This window comes from Callorhinus ursinus, unplaced genomic scaffold (assembly GCF_003265705.2).
Source record: "Callorhinus ursinus isolate GAN/ISIS: 27379988/994484 unplaced genomic scaffold, GSC_fseal_2.0 scaffold38, whole genome shotgun sequence".
Taxonomy (NCBI): Eukaryota; Metazoa; Chordata; class Mammalia; order Carnivora; family Otariidae; genus Callorhinus; species Callorhinus ursinus.
The window spans coordinates 12,775,365-12,793,769 of NW_027397100.1; the positions used below are offsets into that span (position 1 = coordinate 12,775,365).

At 47.2% G+C, this 18,405-nt stretch overlaps 2 protein-coding genes across 11 annotated transcripts in view; both read right to left on the minus strand.

The window, feature by feature from the left end:
• The window catches only part of EFCAB8 (EF-hand calcium binding domain 8), a 62,944-nt gene extending 47,780 nt beyond the window's left edge, over positions 1-15,164 (minus strand). For 5 of the 10 annotated variants that reach the window (XM_025875844.2, XM_025875851.2, XM_025875849.2 and 2 more), the window contains exons 1-2: positions 9,687-10,188; positions 7,190-7,343 (exon numbers count right to left, since the gene is read on the minus strand). In XM_025875844.2, coding sequence (XP_025731629.1) covers positions 7,190-7,343; positions 9,687-9,884 — 352 coding nt within the window. In that variant the 5' untranslated portion in view covers positions 9,885-10,188. Of the gene's footprint in view, positions 1-7,189; positions 7,344-9,686; positions 10,189-13,595 lie in introns of those variants that run through there. The other 5 variants (XM_073880555.1, XM_025875850.2, XM_025875848.2 and 2 more) reach the window with 2 other exon arrangements.
• A 141-nt stretch (positions 15,165-15,305) lies between these two features.
• The window catches only part of MAPRE1 (microtubule associated protein RP/EB family member 1), a 34,621-nt gene continuing 31,521 nt past the window's right edge, over positions 15,306-18,405 (minus strand). Inside the window, exon 8 of the mRNA XM_073880557.1 lies at positions 15,306-15,429. The gene's annotated coding sequence lies outside the window, so the exon portion shown is untranslated. The remainder of the gene's footprint in view (positions 15,430-18,405) is intronic.

Genomic DNA, 18,405 nt, shown 5'->3' on the forward strand with positions numbered 1-18,405 from the left:
GGGGAGGGGAGAACAGCAGAGGGCAGGGATAAAATACTCTCCCCATGCTGGGTTTTGTGACTTTAAGGGAATCTGTCTGTCGATGGGCCAATATCCCCAACTGGATTTTTTTTTTTTGTTTTTTATAATCACAGTCTATAAAAAGTGCTTCTAAAGTCCCCTCCAAATATCTGGACTCCTCGCCACAGTCCAAAGGCTGCATATTTTCTGGCTCTGCTAAGACCTCACCTCCCACTGCCATCCCCCACTTCGTTCCCGGTTCCAGCCATAATGTCCCCACGCTGTTTCTCACACCACCGAGCATACTCCCACCTCAAGGCCTTTGCACCATCTGGTCCCCTCCACAGGGAAGCCTTCCCTAGGGACTATCTAGGGAGGCCTCCTACCCCCGACACCCAGCTCCACTGTCGCCCCTGACCTTCCGCCTCCCTGCTCTAGCCCGTGAGCTCTGCAAGTGCAGGGTGAGCCTGTGCCATCCGTGACTGGGTCCTTGGCACACGGCACACGCTTGTTCCCCGAGTACTGCTGTTGGCACTAGGATGTGGACGCGATGATATCGGGTGCTTCTCTGTGTTCCCACTGACCAGTTAATGAGAGGGACTCGTGAGGAAACCGTGGGGCACAGAGGTGAGGTCATGCGCTCAAGGTCACGGGGTGGTACCCGAGGCTGCTCCCGGCAACCTGGTCCTTCCATGTATGAGTTGGATGTCAGTCCATGACACGGACCCTTCCCTTTAGGAGGGGGCCAAGAGCCAAAGAGCCTTTGTGCAGCGTTGAATGAACAAAGCCCTCTGGAGAGGGAGAGCACTAGAGGAAACAACCTGCTCCTTACACAGGTGTCTAAGAAGCCTGTGATTGTTCAGCACCATGTTAGGTCAATACACTTCTCATCAACGGTTCACCAAACACTTTTCTGAAAACAAGAAAAGAGAATAGACACAAAGGTATTTGGGAAAGGAAACATACACTGTGGGGTCCAGGCAGGGCCCCCTTCCCCCCTCACCCACCTCAAGCCAAATGGTTAATTAATCACTCAAAAACCTACATGTGAAAATATCACTTCCTTAGGGAGGGGGTCACCACCAGGATCAGGCAGGAGGACACTTTCTGGGGGACAGGAAATGTTCTATAACTTGATCTGGGTGTTGGTTACATGAATGTATGCAGGTGAAAGATGCTGTGAGCTGGACCCCAAAACCTGTGCATTTTGTGGGAAGTAAATGATACCTCAGTGTAAAGATGCATATTATTTTACTTCTGAATTGCACTCAGGGCGAACTCTAACCGCCTTTCCCAGCACCTCTGAGCTTAGCCAGCTCTACTTATTTTTTTTTTTTTTTTAAGAGAGAGAGAGAGGAAACCCGAGCGGGAGAGGGGGTATGCAGAGGGAGAGGAAGAGACAGGTTCTTAGACAGGCTCCACACCCAGCACAGAGCCCAATGTGGGGCTCGATCTCACAACCTGTGACTGTCACCCCTTCCAGCTCAGAAGACAAGGGGGTGTTCTGACAGCCAACACGCCCCAGCCTGGGTGGTCCTGGGCCCTTTCCTCAGGGAGGTCCAGCCTCACTCCATCCTCCTCTCTTCGGCCTGCACCCTGCCGGCACGTGCCCTCCAGCACCCAGCACTGGACACCCCCTCTGCCCACCACTCCCTGACATGTGCCCACCCACTCTCCTCAGCCACCAGAGACCTCGGCCCACACCTGATGGTGCCCTTCCTTGCCTTCAAGGCCTCCTGCCTTCAAGCAGCGACCCCACTGGTCACTCTGGTCTCCTCCAGGCTCCGTTGCCTGCCCTGCCCTGTCATTCAGCATGTGCCTCAGCTCTTCTCATCACTGTCCCCTTGCTTTTCTGACACTCTCCTTGAGTGACCTCACCTATTCACCCATCTCTGCATCTCAGGAGAGAACATGTCTCCCTTGTCTCTGACTGTTCCCAAGTGTTCCCCTGGTCCCTTCAACTCAGCATGCTTAAAATCCAGTTTATTATCTTTTTTTAAAAAAGATTTTATTTATTTATTTGAGAGAGAGAGAGCACAAGCAGGGGGAGTGGCAGGCAGAGGGAGAGGGAGAAGCAGGCTCCCCGCTGAGCAGGGAGCCCTATGTGGGACCTGATCCCAGGACCCGGGGATCATGATCTGAGCCAAAGGCAGACACTTAACCGACTGAGACGCCCTGGTTTATTATCTTTATTCCACTATATGTTGGCCTTTCCTGTGTTCCCCATCTCTGCTAATGGCATCACCTCCAGCCAGGCTGAAGACCTGAGGGGGGTTTCCAGTGCCCTCCCTCCTGAAACCTCACAAGAATCCTGTGGTCCAGGGGCACCTGGGTGGCTCAGTTGGTTAAGCAGTTAAGCTTAAGTCTGCCTTTGGCTCAGGTCATGATCCCATACTCGCTTCCTGCTCAGCGGAGAGCCTGCTTCTGCTTCTGCCTCTGCCTCTGCCTCTGCCTTCCACTCCCACTGCTTGTGCATGCTCTGTGTCAAATAAATAAATAAAATCTTAAAAAAAAAAAATCCTGTGGTCCTAGAAGACAGGTACTGTCATTCTCCCCATCTTACAGATGAGGACACAGAGGCACGGAGGTTCGGGGTTTGCCCAAGAACACACAATGGCACTGGGAGGATTTGAAACCCGAAGCCTGGGGCGCCCGGGTGGCTCAGTTGGTTAAGCGACTGCCTTCGGCTCAGGTCATGATCCTGGAGTCCCGGGATCGAGTCCCGCATCGGGCTCCCTGCTCAGCAGGGAGTCTGCTTCTCCCTCTGACCTTCCTCCCTCTCATGCTCTCTCTCTACCATTCTCTCTCTCTCAATAAATAAATAAAAATCTTAAAAAAAAAAAAAGAATGAAACCGGAAGCCTTCCCTCATCTCCATTATAATGTCCACTACCCTCTGCAGGGCGGTCACGTGAGGAGCCAATCCCCTCCTGGCCAAGACACTTACCTTTCTCCAGCAGCTCTAGATATGTCACATCCCTGTCAGACCCGCTGCTGGGGCTCAGGGCCCCTCCTGACCCGAGTGCACCCACATCCTCTGTGGCTGCCTCCCTCCCAGCCTTGTCCCAGGACACCCCTTCTCCTCCCAGCACCCAACACCCCTGCACCTTTCCTCTGCCCCCCCCCACTTTTTCCTGGGAAACTCCCACTTCACCTTTCTCTTTCTTTGTAAAGCTAAAATGTAGGATTATGGACTGTTTGTATCTATTTTTTTTATATACTTATAAGCATTTTTTATTTTTTAATTTTTTTAAAGATTTTATTTATTTATTTGAGAGAGTGAGAATGAGAGAGAGAGAGCACATGAGAGGGGGGAGAGGCAGACTCCCCGCTGAGCAGGGAGCCCAATGTGGGACTCTATCCCGGGACTCCAGGATCATGACCCGAGCCGAAGGTAGTCGCTTAGCCAACTGAGCCACCCAGGCGCCCCTATAAGCATTTTTAAATAAATGCAATATTTAAAATATTTAAGAAGAAAATGTTTCCTAGCCTCCTCTCTGCCATTTGGGGAGGGGGGGTGGAGAGGTAGGTGTGTGTCCCACAGTGCTTGCACTCCTAGGGCACAGTCACCAAGCAAAAGCACTGCATGGTCATGCCCCTGGCTCTCCCAGAAGGGGTCTTCTTTCATTTACTTTGGATCTTAAGTGCTACACGCAATGTGGGGTGCCCACAGAGCACAGTTTCCATGTCAGGGCACCCGAGTCACTGCATTTGGGCCTGTCGTTAGTGTCTGGCCCCTTCTATGTAAAGTCACAAAGCCACAGGGCATCATAACAACAGAATCAAATCTGACAGAGAGGGCTGGGTAACCCATGAAGCTCTGTACCAAGGCTGATTCTTACCCTGCCCGGCAGTGCTTGATGAAACGTCAGCTGGCGAAAGTGGGAGCACACTCGGCATGTGCACCCCACATGTCCCCTCGGGAGCACCTGTGCGGAAGGTCGGTGCCACACTGGCTCGCAGGCTTGGGGCTGCAGGGCCCCCAGCTCAGTGGCTCTCCCTTGATCCCCACCCCAGCAGCCCGCAAACGCCCCCAGGCAGGCCCCGGAGGCGGGGCCCGGGGGCACACAGACACTTTTAAGACCTCCCAGGAGAGGCACGGGCATCCCCCCTACAAACCACAGACCCAGGGGCACCTGGATGGCATAGTTGATGGAGCGTCCAACTCTTGGTTTCGGCTCAGGTTGTGATCTCAGAGTCGGGAGATCGAACCCCGCGTCCAGCTCCGCACTCAGCGCAGAGTCTGCTTAGGACTGTTTCTCTCCCTCTCCATCTGCCCCTGCCCCCCTGTGCTCTTTTGCGCTCTCTCAAATAAATAAATAAATAAATAAATAAATAAAAATAAATAGATAGGTAGATATAGATAGATAGATACATAGATACATACATAAATAAATAAATACATAAATAAATACATAAATACATAAATACATAAAATAAATACATAAATACATAAATACATAAAATAAATAAATACATAAATACATAATACATAAATACATAAATACATAAAATACATAAATACATAAATAAAATAAATAATAAAAAAAATAAATGAAAGAAAAAAAAAAGAAAAGGAAAGAAGAAAAAAAAAGGAAGGAAGGAAGGAAGGAAGGAAGGAAGGAAGGAAGAAAGGAAGAAAGGAAGAAAGGAAGAAAGGAAGAAAGAAAGAATGAACCAGAGACCCTCAGGGCGCCTGGCTGGCTCAGCCGATGGAACATGCTTGATCTCCGGGTTGTAAGAGCCCCATGTTGGATGTGGAGATGACTTAAAAATAAAATCTTTAAAAAAAAAAAAAACACAAAAAACCATGAACCCTCCTCAAAGACCTCCAATCAACAAATAAAAAAACTAAGGCCCCGAAAAGGAACTTGTAGAATAGACAGGAGAACCCTGGCATCTTCCCTTTTCCCTCCGAGACAGGCACTGATGGTCAGGTCAGGGTTCCCAGGAAATGCTATGGAACCCATATTCATGACTGATTGATTGATTGATTGACTGATTTTAGACAGAGAGAGAGAGAAAGAGCACAAGCAGGAGGAGCAGACTGAGAGGGAGAATCCGGCTGAGCGCAGAGCCCGATGTGGGGCTCTATCCCACAACCCTGAGATCATGACCTGAGCCGAAATCAAGAGCTGAATGTTTAACCAACTCCACCACTCAGGCGCCCCCATGACCCACCTCTTTAAGAGACTTTTGAAAGAGAAAAATGAACCTATTTTCCTTTACCCTGTATCAACGAAAGGTGAATTTTCCTTTCCTCCATTTAAAACCTGGCCAGTTTTTTTTTCTTTTTTTTCTTTTTTTTTTTTTTTAATGAGGAAACTCTTTTTACATTGACATGAAAAGATGTCAAGACGTATTAGGTAAAAAGCAAAAGGGAAAACTTGATAAAATTATTTTTCTTAAAAGCAGGAGTAGACAATTGTGCGGATCCTTTCTCGATGTATATGGATATCAAATCAGCATGGTGTATGCTTCAAATATGCTACAAATTTACTTGTCAATTATAGCTCAATAAAGCTGAAGGAAAGAAAACGAGGCGTAGAACAGCATGGACGACAGGCTGCCACTGCATACCAAAAGGGGAAGTGACCACATCGCTTCTGAGCTTCTCCAGGTCACAGGAGACTGAAAGAAGGCACTGTGGAAGGAGCGGAACTGGGCAGCTCGGGTCTGGCCTGAAGAAGACATTTTCTCTGTATGCCAAAAAAGTATCACGGGCAAAGTACTTTTTGACTTTTGAACTGCCTAAATACACTGCCTACTCAAACACAAACACCATAAAAATCGTGGTCAAAATTGGCACACTCAAGGCCCTCCAAGACCCAGCTGCCAAACACCGACACCAAATCACTCTAGTTAGGAGCCATCTCATCTTTGGGTCAGGCACATGCCAACCGTCCCTGCCCTCACTTTGTTCATCTGTGAGCTGGAGATTTCTTATCCTTTCCTGTCCACATCACAGTATGGCTGTAAAACTCAAATTAATGGGGCCAGGAGCTCTGCCCCCAGAGCTGGTACTTGGAGTCTAGTGGATATAAACAAAGATACCTTTAAGTATTCCTATTACTTGCCTTTATGTGTATCACCCCCAGGAGAAAAATTAAGCTCTAAAGAAAGAAAAAGTCTGATGCACAAAGGATGTTCTTCACAATGTTCTTCAAACTCAGTAAAACCTAAATATCCAATTGTAGGGGAATGGCTTAGTCCACAGTGTAACACTTGCATTCATGAGAAATGATGATTTGGAAGACCACAGAAGATATGTAAAAGCCCTTAAGGTATTATACATCCAGAGGAAAAGAAGGGTCTGAAGTCACATACATAGTACAATTACAGACACGTGAAAACACACATAGCCATCTGTGGCCGAGATACTTCAGGCAGCCCCAGGATGTCCGCCTCCCGGTGTTCGTGCCGTCTCATGATCCCCTTCTCTTGAGTGGAACAGAACCCATGACTCACTTCTAACCAAGAGAATATGGCAGAGGCGGTAGGATGTATGGGGTTTTGTGTACATAAGTGCATACTTATAAGACTGTAGCACACATCTTTCTGGAGTTGCGATCTCCCCGGCTACCCTGAACCTTGGAATCCACCATGTTGGTGAGTCCCACGTGGCCAGGAACCGTGGGCAGCTGTAGGAGCTGAAAGCAGTCGCCGGCCAATAGCCAGGAGGAAACAGGCCTTCAGTCCTGCAGCTGCAAAAAACTGAATCCTGCCAGCAACCTGAGTGGACATAGAAGTGGATCCTTTCCCCAGCAAGCCCCGGGTGATACCACAGCCCCGGCCTAGCGAGACCCTGAGCAGAGGAGCCAGCTGAGCCATGCCCAGATGCCTGGCCCACCGAAACTGTGAGACGATAAATGTGTGGTTTACGCCACTGCGTGTGCAAGAACACTGTCACACAGCAGTAGATAATAAACCATACATATGAAATTGTTTGGAAGAAACTATACCAAAATGCTGACAGTGGTTACATCCGGGAGCTTGGATCAGGGGTATTGCTTTTCTAGATATGAAATAGCCTCCTATATGCTTACAATATTTATATAACGACAGAAAGCTTTAAAAAGTTTAAAGACACTGGATGAAAAACTGCTTGTCAATTCTGAACCCTGCACACCCCCAGGTATGGGTCCCACCCTGTGCAGAAACCAGAAACGGAGCCTGCAAGGCGGCTTTACCTCTGGCCGAGTCAGTATCATCCTCAAACATTTTCTCCATCTTGGCCATGTGTAGCGGGGTAAACAGTTGAGACTCATGTTGGCTAAGGGTGATAGATGATGCCGGGGAGCTAAGAACCTCCTCGCTTTTCTGGACTCCACCTGGGGTGGATGCCTGAAACAAAGAGGACTGTAAGAACCGGGGAGTGAGAGGGTTGATACCTGAGCTGAACATTTCTAAGCACATCTTATTGAAATAGACTCTTCGTGGGGAGGACAGGGTATGTAGGGTTACAGTGAGGCAAATTAATAAATCTTTAACCCTTTTAGACCAAGGAAGACCAAGAAAGATCTAGACTGTCTGCCCTGACTTTGGGGAGTTCACTACTGGTCCCCTTTTGCAGATGCTGTGACTGAGGCTCAGCGAGGTAGCGGACACGGACAAGGTCTCACCTACACAGACCAGGAGTCCAATTTATAAGGTGCTTCCGTTCAGTAACTGTATTGTTTCAATCTTCAGTGCTCAGAATTCAAGACCCCAAGGAATCCAGCTCCATCTTCCCCAGCCAATTTGATTTGGTCCTGAGCTTCCCAGACGCCCGCCTGGGTCAGGGTCAGATCAGATCATCTGCACACACACCAAAGCTCCTGGAGACACCCCTGATAGGGGCTTTCTGCTTCTTCCTCCCATTGTCTCCCCACGCCCCCCCACATAGCCTATCCTGCCCTCTCCAGCCTATCCAGCCTATCCAGCCATCAACAATGAAAACACCTCCTCTCCGTAGCCCCTACACACACTTAACACAATGCTTCAGGTCACGAAAGGCTCAGGTCATCAAAGGCTGCTTCCCCCAAAGGATGCCAGGAGTGGACCATGGGATAACCATTGAATGTTTGTTGCTCACTGAAATGCACTGCGTTGGGTCTTGGGCATTCAAGACTTTGGTTCAAAAAGCCAAAAACAATGTGGATGAAGTTGGATGGCTCACTCTCCCCACCCCGACCCCACCAAACCAGCAAACATACTCATCCTCCTGTGAACTTCTGTTCATTCCCTCATGGTCTATACACATTTGTGGAATGTCAGGCACTGTGGGTACATGTGTGAACACAGTGAAGACCTGCCTTCCTGGAGCCCAACAGGTGAGCTAATTAATATTCCCACAGCCACACAGGTCTCAGATTAGACATCTCAGCACCATCTTTGGCTCTTCCCTTCTCCGTCTATGCATTCTTACTGTCCCTCCTGCTGATTCTTACTATGATCCTCCTCCTATACCTAACCCCTGCTCTCCCACATCCCTGGCCCATCCCAAACACTGGCCTTGTGCTGGGACAAGAATAGGGATGTCCCCCAACTGGGACCAGAGTTTGGCCTTCCTTTCCCCTCCACCTCCCCACATTGGGATCAATCACCTTTCTGGAAGACAAATCTGATTATAACTTTACCCCAGCTCTGACACTTTCCAGGCTACTACCATGGCCCCCACCCCCACTCCTGTGTATGGCATTCAAAGCCCTTTGCATTGTAGCCCTGACCTGTCTTTCTAGTTTCAGGGCTCACACCATGGTCCAGGCACACCAACTGCTCTCCATCATCCCCAAACACAGCAAGCATTCCACTTTGACTCACATGTTCCCTCTATGCAATGCAGACCATCTCCCCTTGACGTGAACTCCTACCCACTCTTCAAATCCTGGCTCGAATGACACCTCCTCCAAGGAGCTTTTCCATAACTTTCAGGTGACAGTCATCCCTGCCAACTCCATGCTCCCAAACTCTTTGTTCATATCTGCCATGCATGTATGATACTTGTGCATGTCTGTCCATATGTGTAGACAGCAAGGGAAACACACGGCTGTAGAGTCCCAGAGCTCTGGGTTAGAATTCTGCCTGGCTCCCTACTTCCACGCTAATTTACCTTGGGCACATCACATCACTTCTCTGAGCCACACGTTTCTCATCTGCAAAACAGAGACCTGCAGTGCCCACCTTGCAGGGTTGTGGTAGTACCTACATGACCCCCAAACACACTGGCAGTCTCAGCAGACTGTAGTTACACAATAAATGATAGCTCCTATTATTACTCTTATCTCCTAGTGAACTCTTTGAAGGCAAGGGCATATTTAGTTTATCTTAATTTAATCTTATTTAACTTGTACTAATGATCTCTCTCTTCCCCGGCCCCAAGCATGCAATAGACACTAACTGCTTATCCTAGGCTTGGTACAGCCTATCCCACCCCTGCCACAACTTGGCTGGATAAAATTAAGGATAGTCCCTCCAGAGACTGCAAATTGGTAGCCTCAGATTTGTTGCATTTGGCCAACATAGTGTTTTAAAAGGGAAAACCAGCCTGCTGCCATGCACAGGTAACTTACCCACCTGGCCTTGCGAATATCTGAGTTTGCTACCCTGATGCAGAGACAGGTAACTGATAGACTTCTGAGCTAATGAGCGACATCTGGGTGGCTCTGGAACGCCCCTCCCCTTTACCACCTCTAATAGTTTTCTTACCTTTTGAGACTGTGGGCTCTCTCTTAAGTCCTCGGAGGACACTGGTCTTGACCTAGAATAGGGAATCATGGTCACTTTATTCCAACTTTCTAAGACCATGTGGGAGGCTGACCTAGCTAGGTCACAAGAGGGTGGAAAAGAAGTTAGGGTCAGGGGTCGGGGGCTGCTGCCCTGTACCCACAGACACGCCCAGCACATATCTGATGAGCATTCTTTTTCCCCAAGAGCTCCTCCAGTAGGAAGCTTTTCCCAAGCCTATCCCTGTGAGCCTTCTTTCCCCTGATGGGAAGGAGTTGTCCTACTGAAGCCCTGGGGCTTCTCAAGTGAATGCCAGAGGATTCCTAAAGCAGGCCACACTTTCTACAGAATTAGAAGGGGCTGAGGAGGCCATGCAGTTAGGAGACCAACTACAATTCACATACCGGGAAAAGAAGGTCCAGGGGCAGGTACATGTCCAGAGGGTCAAACACAGGGTCCGGAGATGGGGAAGGATGGCCCTACTTTCCACTTCCTCACCCCGCCCCCACCCGCCCTCCAGTGCGCCTGGAAACAGGACTTCTATGGAAGGAGGACGGAATCCTCCTCACTGCAACATGGGATCACATGAGAGTGTGGGAGAGGTCCGGTCCACAGAGTTCTACTCTGAGAATAGAAAAGACATATTTCTACTGGGCCAGTGGCTCCTCCATGTAAGATGGAAGACAGCACTTTGTTAGGATTATTTGAGTGTCAGTCTGCCTCACCAGCAAGAATCCAAAGGGCTTTTTAGGATGGCAGGGGAATGCAGGGGAATGGCCAGGAAAGAGTCAAGCCCCAGACAGGCTCAGGGGACAGAGCTAATGAGCCAGCCTGGCTTGACAAAGGGCTCCTGAGGTTGCAAGGAGGGGAGGAATAGTGGGAGAGAAGAGAGGAAAGAAAAATGGAAGCAGAATGTAGAAGCTCCGGTATTTTGCCAGGGAGTCTGAGCAGGATGAAGGGCAATTATGGAAACTCATCAACATAAGTGGAGGGAAGACTGAAGACTGGCCAACAGTGTCCCAACCTAAATTGTCTTGGCAGCAGCTCAGATGTAAAAACCAAAGGAGAGACAGGAGCCAAAGGAAAGGAGATTTGGAAGCCAAGAACCAGGGTAACTGAGGGAAATGCCAGGAACATTTCCAGGAAAGGCAGCAAAGAGGGAAAGTGGCTTCATGCATGTGATGCTGGGCTGTCCAATTAGAAATGAGAAACAAATACCTGGAAATATGGGGCCTGAAACTGATGACTGGCTACATTTAGGGGACAGAAAGAGGAGGGGAAACACGCAGAAGACAGGAGGAAGGGAGCCTCAGAGTGGACCAAGAGAGTAAGAAAAAGACAAGGCCACTGAACACAGCCTTTAAAGGTCACTGAGGAATAAAGCTGCAGGAGTGGATTGAAGGATCCACTTCTGTTAAGAATATTATGCATGGGGGCGCCTGGTGGCTCAGTCAGTTGAGCGTCTGCCTTTGGCTCGGGTCATGATCCTGGGGTCTATCCCAGAGCCCCGTGTCAGGCTCTCTGCTCAGTGGGGAGCCTGCTTCTCTGCCTGCCGCTCCCCCTGCTTGTGCTGTCAGGTAAATAGATGAAATCTTAAAAAAAAAAAAAAGAGAGAATATAGTGTATGTATATGTTGGCACATGCATAGAAACAGAGCCTGGAAAAATACACTCCAAATTTAATGGTGGTTATCTCTGGCAGGTGAGATTATGGAGGATTTCTATAGTTTAAATCATGCATTTCTCCATTTCTAATTCAAAAACCATTCATGTCAATCTTCAGGATTTATTTCGGTGGAGCAGGTGAAGTGGTGGGTAGTGATTTACATCACTCATCTGTGAAAGACCACTGGCTAGGTGGACTGCAGCATCGTTCGTAGTGGCAAAAAATAAGGCAAATTGGCTATGGGAGAGGAGCGGCTGAGTGAATCAGTACGCCTGCGCTCAGAACATCCCCCCAGCACTCAAAAGGCTGAACCTGGCCTTCAGCAGAGGACGAGCAGGGATTTCCATGAGGTAGTAATAAGTAAGAAAAGATGCAAAAAAGAGTGCACAGTATGATGCCAATTATTTTTTTTATTTATTTTTAAAGATTTTATTTATTTATTTGAGAGAGAGACACACAGTAAGAGAGGGAACACAAGCAGGGAGATGGGAGAGGGAGAAGCAGGCCTCCCGCCGAGCAGGGAGGCCCGATGCGGGGCCCGATCCCAGGACCCCAGGACCACGACCTGAGCCGCAAGCAGACGCTTAACGACTGAGCCACCCAGGCGCCCTGATGCCAATTTTTATAAAAGAATGACAAATAGGTATGTATTTACACATATAAGAACATGTGTGTACATACACACATACATACCACATTTGTAAACAGGACTACCCTTAACAATTATGGGGCCGAGAACAAGAGAACAAATATACGTCCACAGAGCAAGTCGTTTTAAGTACTTAGAAATCAAGTTAGTATACTATTAAATAAAACACATTCTATTCTTCTACCTTGACAAATACTTTCCATAACCTGGAAAACCAGTTTCAAATTTACAGTTCTTGAACTCCTCAGCAAAGTGCCAGAATTTGGCAGTGTGGACAGAGCCAGCTTCCAAGTCCTCTGCCCACCCACCATACCCAACCCGTCCTGGTTAAGGGGCTTGTGGATGGTGGCAGGTTGACAGACACCCCAGCCCACATGCAAGCCACACCTCACCTCCACCGCTCCACAGCCACCTCAAACCTAGGGGGCTGCCCTCAAAAATTACACACTGGGCAACAGGCCCACAAAGAAGCGACTGCCTTCGGCTCAGGTCATGATCCCAGGGTCCTGGGATCAAGCCCCGCATCGGGCTCCCTGCTCCCCGGGAAGCCTGCTTCTCCCTCTCCCACTCCCCCTGCTTGTGTTCCCTCTCTCGCTCTGTCAGTTAAATAAATAAATAAAATCTTAAAAAAAAAAAATCAGATTCAAAGCACTTTGGGCATGGGACTCCAGTATTTAGAGCTGTGGGGGCTGGGGGGGGGAGCTCTAAGGGCCATTAGTAGGACCATTGGTGAAATTTGAACACGGACTCTATATTCTTTTAAGATTTTTATTTATTTATTTGACAAGAGAGATACACGGCTAGAGAGGGAACACAAGCGGGGAAGTAGGAGAGGGAGAAGCAGGCTTCCCGCTGAGCAGGGAGCCCGATGTGGGGCTCAATCCCAGGACCCTGGGATCATGACCTGAGCCAAAGGCAGACGTTTAACGACTGAGCCACCCAGGCACCCCCAGACTCTATATTCTTAGATAATAATCAAATTAATGTTGTTTCCTGCTTTTGACTACTGTGCTGTGGTTATAAGAGGGAATGTCCTTGGGGCGCCTGGATGGTTCAGTCCGTTGAGCGTCTGCCTTCGGCTCAGATCATGTCCCAGGGTCCTGGGATCAAGCCCCGCTTTGGGATCCCTGCTCAGTGGGGAGTCTGCTTTCCCTCTGCCTCTGCCCCTCCTGCTGCTCATGCTCTCATTAATAAAATCTTAAAAAAAATTAAATTTCTATCTAGAATTAGAGAACAGGTTAAGATCAGGAGAAGCCATCCCCATTGGCCTCCAACTATTCCCTCACCTTTCCCTGCTCTGGGGGACGTGGCGGGATGGAGCACGCCACAAACCTGGAAACGGGAGAGAGGTTGAAACAGCCACTAGGGGGGCATGCTAGGGATGGGAAGAGAATCATTGGTTTGTGGAATTGGTGTGTAAGAATTCATAGGGGCAGATGACTTAAGGCCAAACACAGTTACAGCTGTCCCGGAAACAGAAATGCCCTCCTGTTCAGCCTTTGGTTGCAGGCAAATGCATCTCAGGGCCCGCGTGTCCAATCTTTGGGAGACAACGTTAACCCAAAACCCTCACTCACCCTGAACCAGCGTGTTCTCCCCAGGTAAACTTGCTGGCTACGTTTGACAGAGGTATGCTGGTTTTCGACTTCCATTTCAACTGAGACATCTTGGCGCTGTCCCGGAGTCCCAAGGAGCTCCTCTATGAAGTCACTGCGGAACTCCGAGGGCTTCCGCAGTCAGCTGGCCACGTTTAGAACCAGGAGAACAAGACAGTTCCACGTGCAGAACACAAAACGGAACATCAGAATCCATCCCACAAACCACACCACACAGCCATCTTTCATCCGATGTGAAGACATTCTCTTTATTGATAAAAGTTGAACTTAAAACAACAACAGGAGCTACAGCACACTCAGACAGGACAAGTATGAGTACAACATGCCCTGTAGGACATATACAGCACAGTGCCCACCTCTCACGGAAACAGTGGGAAATGCGAGGGGGCCTTATCATAAAGCAGGATTCGCCAAAACCAAAAGGCCAACTGGCCCCCACAGCTGGGACACGGAAGGCACAGCAGCTCTCTACGCACTGCCCTCTGCGTGAGCTCTAATTCTTTGACAAGAGGAAGGCTACAAGAGCATTGTGGATGGGGGTCCTTCGATCTAACCTCAGAGAGGCCTGGACTAGATGCAGCACTGTTCAATCTTGGTCCATGGCACAACACAACAGGGTGACTTGGTCAAAGATAAATCTGTTGGGAAGATTTCAACCAGGGACGTGGATACCCAGGTTTAAACATACCCAGGTTAAATCCTATTTCGTGACCTAGATATTGCCAAAATGTTAATTTACCACCAAACAAGACATTCTCCCCAGATCTATACCACAAAGACAACACCAACATACAAAAAGTCTGCTCCCATTTCATCAATAATGGAGACAAAATTTTGTCACACTGTAGGACATTAAAAGTAGAGTAGTTCAATGAAATGTCGTAAAAGGTACAACTCTTTAAAATCAGTTTTATTAAACTAGGTATTAATACTAGAAGGATTTACTGAAAAAAGAAAACAAGGCCAATGGCTCCACATGTGACTGCTTCCCACTCTTTTTGGCTTTCATTTTCCAGGCCAATGTGACTATTTCTACATACAGCAGTTCCTGCACTTGTCAATTTTTCGATATGAGCCTAAAATATGATAAAATTCTGTCATAATAAATATATTTCTCCTTCCCTGGGAAGAAACAGGAGAAAAAGGGGGAAATATTAAGATGCATTCCACTCTTTAGGTAAAGAAAGCTCAGAAAACTCCCACCTAAAAAAAGTGAAAATATGACCACCAACAACTCAGGTTAAAAAACCAAAAGACGCAACAAGACAAAACAAAACCCAAAAAACTAAAAATAGAAGAGGGAAGGAAGATGTTCACAAGTAAAATCTCCTAGGGGCCCCTGGGTGGCTCAGTCAGTTAAGCATGCGACTCTTGGTTTCAGCTCAGGTCATGATCTCATGGGTCGTGAGATGGAGCCCCTGTGTTGAGTCCCACTTGCAGCAGGGAGTCTGTTTGGGATTCTCTCCCTCTGCCCCTCCCACACACACACTCTCTAAAATAAATTTTTAACGCAGGTTCAAATGCCAAAGATTTCAAAATACTATGATTCAAAAAAAAAAAAAAAAACAGACATTCTCAATGTGCTTCAGTAAGTACTTACCCACCTCCTCCCCCCAAAAGAAAACACTTCTTAAGGACTGGGGGGAAAATATTAAATCACAGAATTAGAAATTCTTAGGAAATTTTTTTAAATTATTTTTATTTCATTCAACATTGAATTATTTCTTCTCTCAGCCTTTAAAATTAATAGGGAGGGTGGTGCACACAGAGGCAAGCTGGGATAGCCTACAGCTACCTGTAAAAAACACAAACAGTTTATTCCATTCAACCATGCAGGATTTAGATTTTAAATTAAAAACAGCAGTCATATTTAATTATACGTTTAACTCTCCCATCCTTTTATAGAAAAACATATAAAATACAAAAAAAAAAAAAAGGTGGTATTGGGTTAGAAACCTTTAGAATGCTAAAATTCAGATGGACCATGAGGTATGACAGACCTTAAAATCACTAGAACTACCTCAAAATAAATCAACAGGGCCACCATGTGAGAACTATGAATACAAACGAGGTAAAACTACTGGTGAGCAAGGAAGGGAGGAAAGGAACCTGCAGGTCACTCAAACCCAACTAGGATAAGCCATAGCAGATCCCAGTGCAGCATGTCTACAGAGTCTTGTACTACACGGCGATTCGGGGATGGGCATAGAGCAGGCCCCCTTCCCCACAGATTCACTCTCCAGCCTGTCACCCACAGCCAACTGCGGTCTGGAAGCAGATGCTCCTCCTGACTTACGCGCAGAAGGTCAACAGTAGCCTAATATTACGTCACAGTGCCTACCCTACATCATTCACCTGACTTCACCTCCGTATGTGGGCGTTTCACCATCTCCCATCATCACAAGAAGGGGGGAGGATGGTACGCTAAGATCCTCTGAGAGACCATATTCATTGAACTTTTATTACAGTATACTGTTCCACTTGTTCTATTATTAGTTGTTGCTAATCTCTTACTGTGCCTAATTTATAAATTATTTTATCATAAGTATGTCTATATACGAAAAAACATAGTATAGAAGGATCAGTACTAGCTGCAATTTTGGGCATCCACTGGGGGTCTTGGAAACGTATCCTTTGCAGCTACAGTGGGACTGCTGTATTAGCAAAGCTCTCCCTGCAGCTGGCAGCCAAACGCATGTTAAACTACTTGTTACTTCTCCTGTCAAAGCTTCTTTTACGAACTTTTTTTTAAAAGTAGGCTCCATGCCCAGCGTGGAGCTCGATGCAGAGCTTGAACTCACAACCCTGAGATCAAGACCTGAGCTGAGAGGCACCTGGGTGGCTCAGTTAGGTGACCAACTCTTAGTCTGGTTCAGGTCATGACCTCAGGGTTGTGAGATGGAGCCCCCAATGCTGGGCTCCACATTGGGCTCTACACTGGGCATGGAGCCTGCTTGGGATTCTTTCTCTCCCTTTCCCTCTGCCCCTCCCCACCCCTTCTCTCTCCCTCTCTAAAAAATAAAATGACCTGACCTGAAATCGGGAGTCAGATGCTTAACCAACTGAGCTACCCAGGCATCCCTGGAGTCAAAACTGTTATTAAAACACAGAGAAACTGTACACTTTACAATTTCATTGTCAGAATTTTTTCAAACTTTCACATACTAAGTGTATGCAGCTGATGCTAAGAAAGATTGTGTTTTTCTCTGAACCAAAGCTGTCCCTCTCCTAATGAAAACTGGCCCGAGGGGCATCATTTGCCAGAACTAGGCACTCCTCCATTCTTTTCTACGATCAGCTTTTCACAGACCTAAGTAACTGCCTCTGGTCCAGAAGGGATCTTGGGGAAACCATCCTTGGCCCACTCACTCCCCACTGAACCAATGAAAACCTGTGCTCTGGAAACCTGGGATGCAGGACTGGAGGAGGACCGTGGTCTCAACTGCTGGTCCCACTGACTCCCTCATTCATTTTGGTAAAGGTCAGAGGACTCTAGCCACACACCCCCTTTATACATTCAGTCTACCCACTTGTATGCTTAACCCTGGACTTAACTTTAAGTCTACACTGCAATTTTGTGAATCACACGTTAAGGCTGAATCTTAGAAACTCCTCTCTGCCACCACTGAAAACTAGGAAGAACCATAAAGCCAGGGCTAAATCACAGCCAACTTCCCAAATCTCATTCTACAACCAGAACTGAAAGTTAGGGTTAGGGTTAGTAAAAAGAATAAATTCCTCTTCCTCCTCTTGCTCATGCCTGCACCCAGCTTATCCCCACCAACAATGCCTGCAGACTGGGGAAAACACTTCAAATAAACCAGGAAAAGGGAGGAATTTTTTTTTAATTTTTAAGGTAAGATGTGACAGAACTGCAAACTGCTGACAGATCACTCTGCAATTCTAAATCTCTCTCTTGATACCATCTACAAAGTTCTAGGCTTTGGTGGCTAACCTGCACTGTGTGAACTCAAAAGTAGGACATCATACTAAATTTTACCTCAACACTGACCACAGGCTCAGGTTCAGTGCGGTTCAAGCCATTACTTCTACTTCCATGCTCTCTGTTGACACCGGCCAGATTTGGGTCACCCGCACTAATCTCATTAGGTTCATCAGGCTTAAAGCCTAGGTTGTGTTTATGGACTATGGTGAACTGTGGTAAACATCACAAAAGGAGCTCCTCATACCAAACCTTGTAAAATACTCCTTAAAGAAAAACTTCTCTAGAGTCACTTTGGTTATAGCAAAACTGCTTCCTGTCCAACACCATATTACATCTACAGAGTACACCTTGAAGAAAATACAAGTTTTTAAATCAATGAATGTGAATTACTGAATCACTGAATCTTCATTTCAAAGAAAATGGTGAAGTGTGTGTTTAGACTTCAATTTCCCTCAGGAAAAACGGGATGAAAATCATAGTCTGAAAACCTAAAGGAGCTGGACTCCTCAATACCACCACCAAACTGAAAAACAAACAGTAAAGGAACTTGTTACTTTATTTTACAAAGTACTGGAAGCCTATCTTAAGCAGTGCCCTCCTGAATTTTCAGGATACAAAAACCCTGTCCTAAACTTTTCAGATCTAGAAATTCTAGAGAATGTCAGCTGATCTGAAGAACCTATGCGGGGCTTTCTAACATTGTGGCTGCTTTTTCTAGCAGCTCATACTGATCCCAACAAGTACCCAGTGAACGAGGCACTTCAGCCAACATCATCATCCCCATTTTGCAGGTCAGAACAAGAGAGAACAATTAGCTGAGAAGTC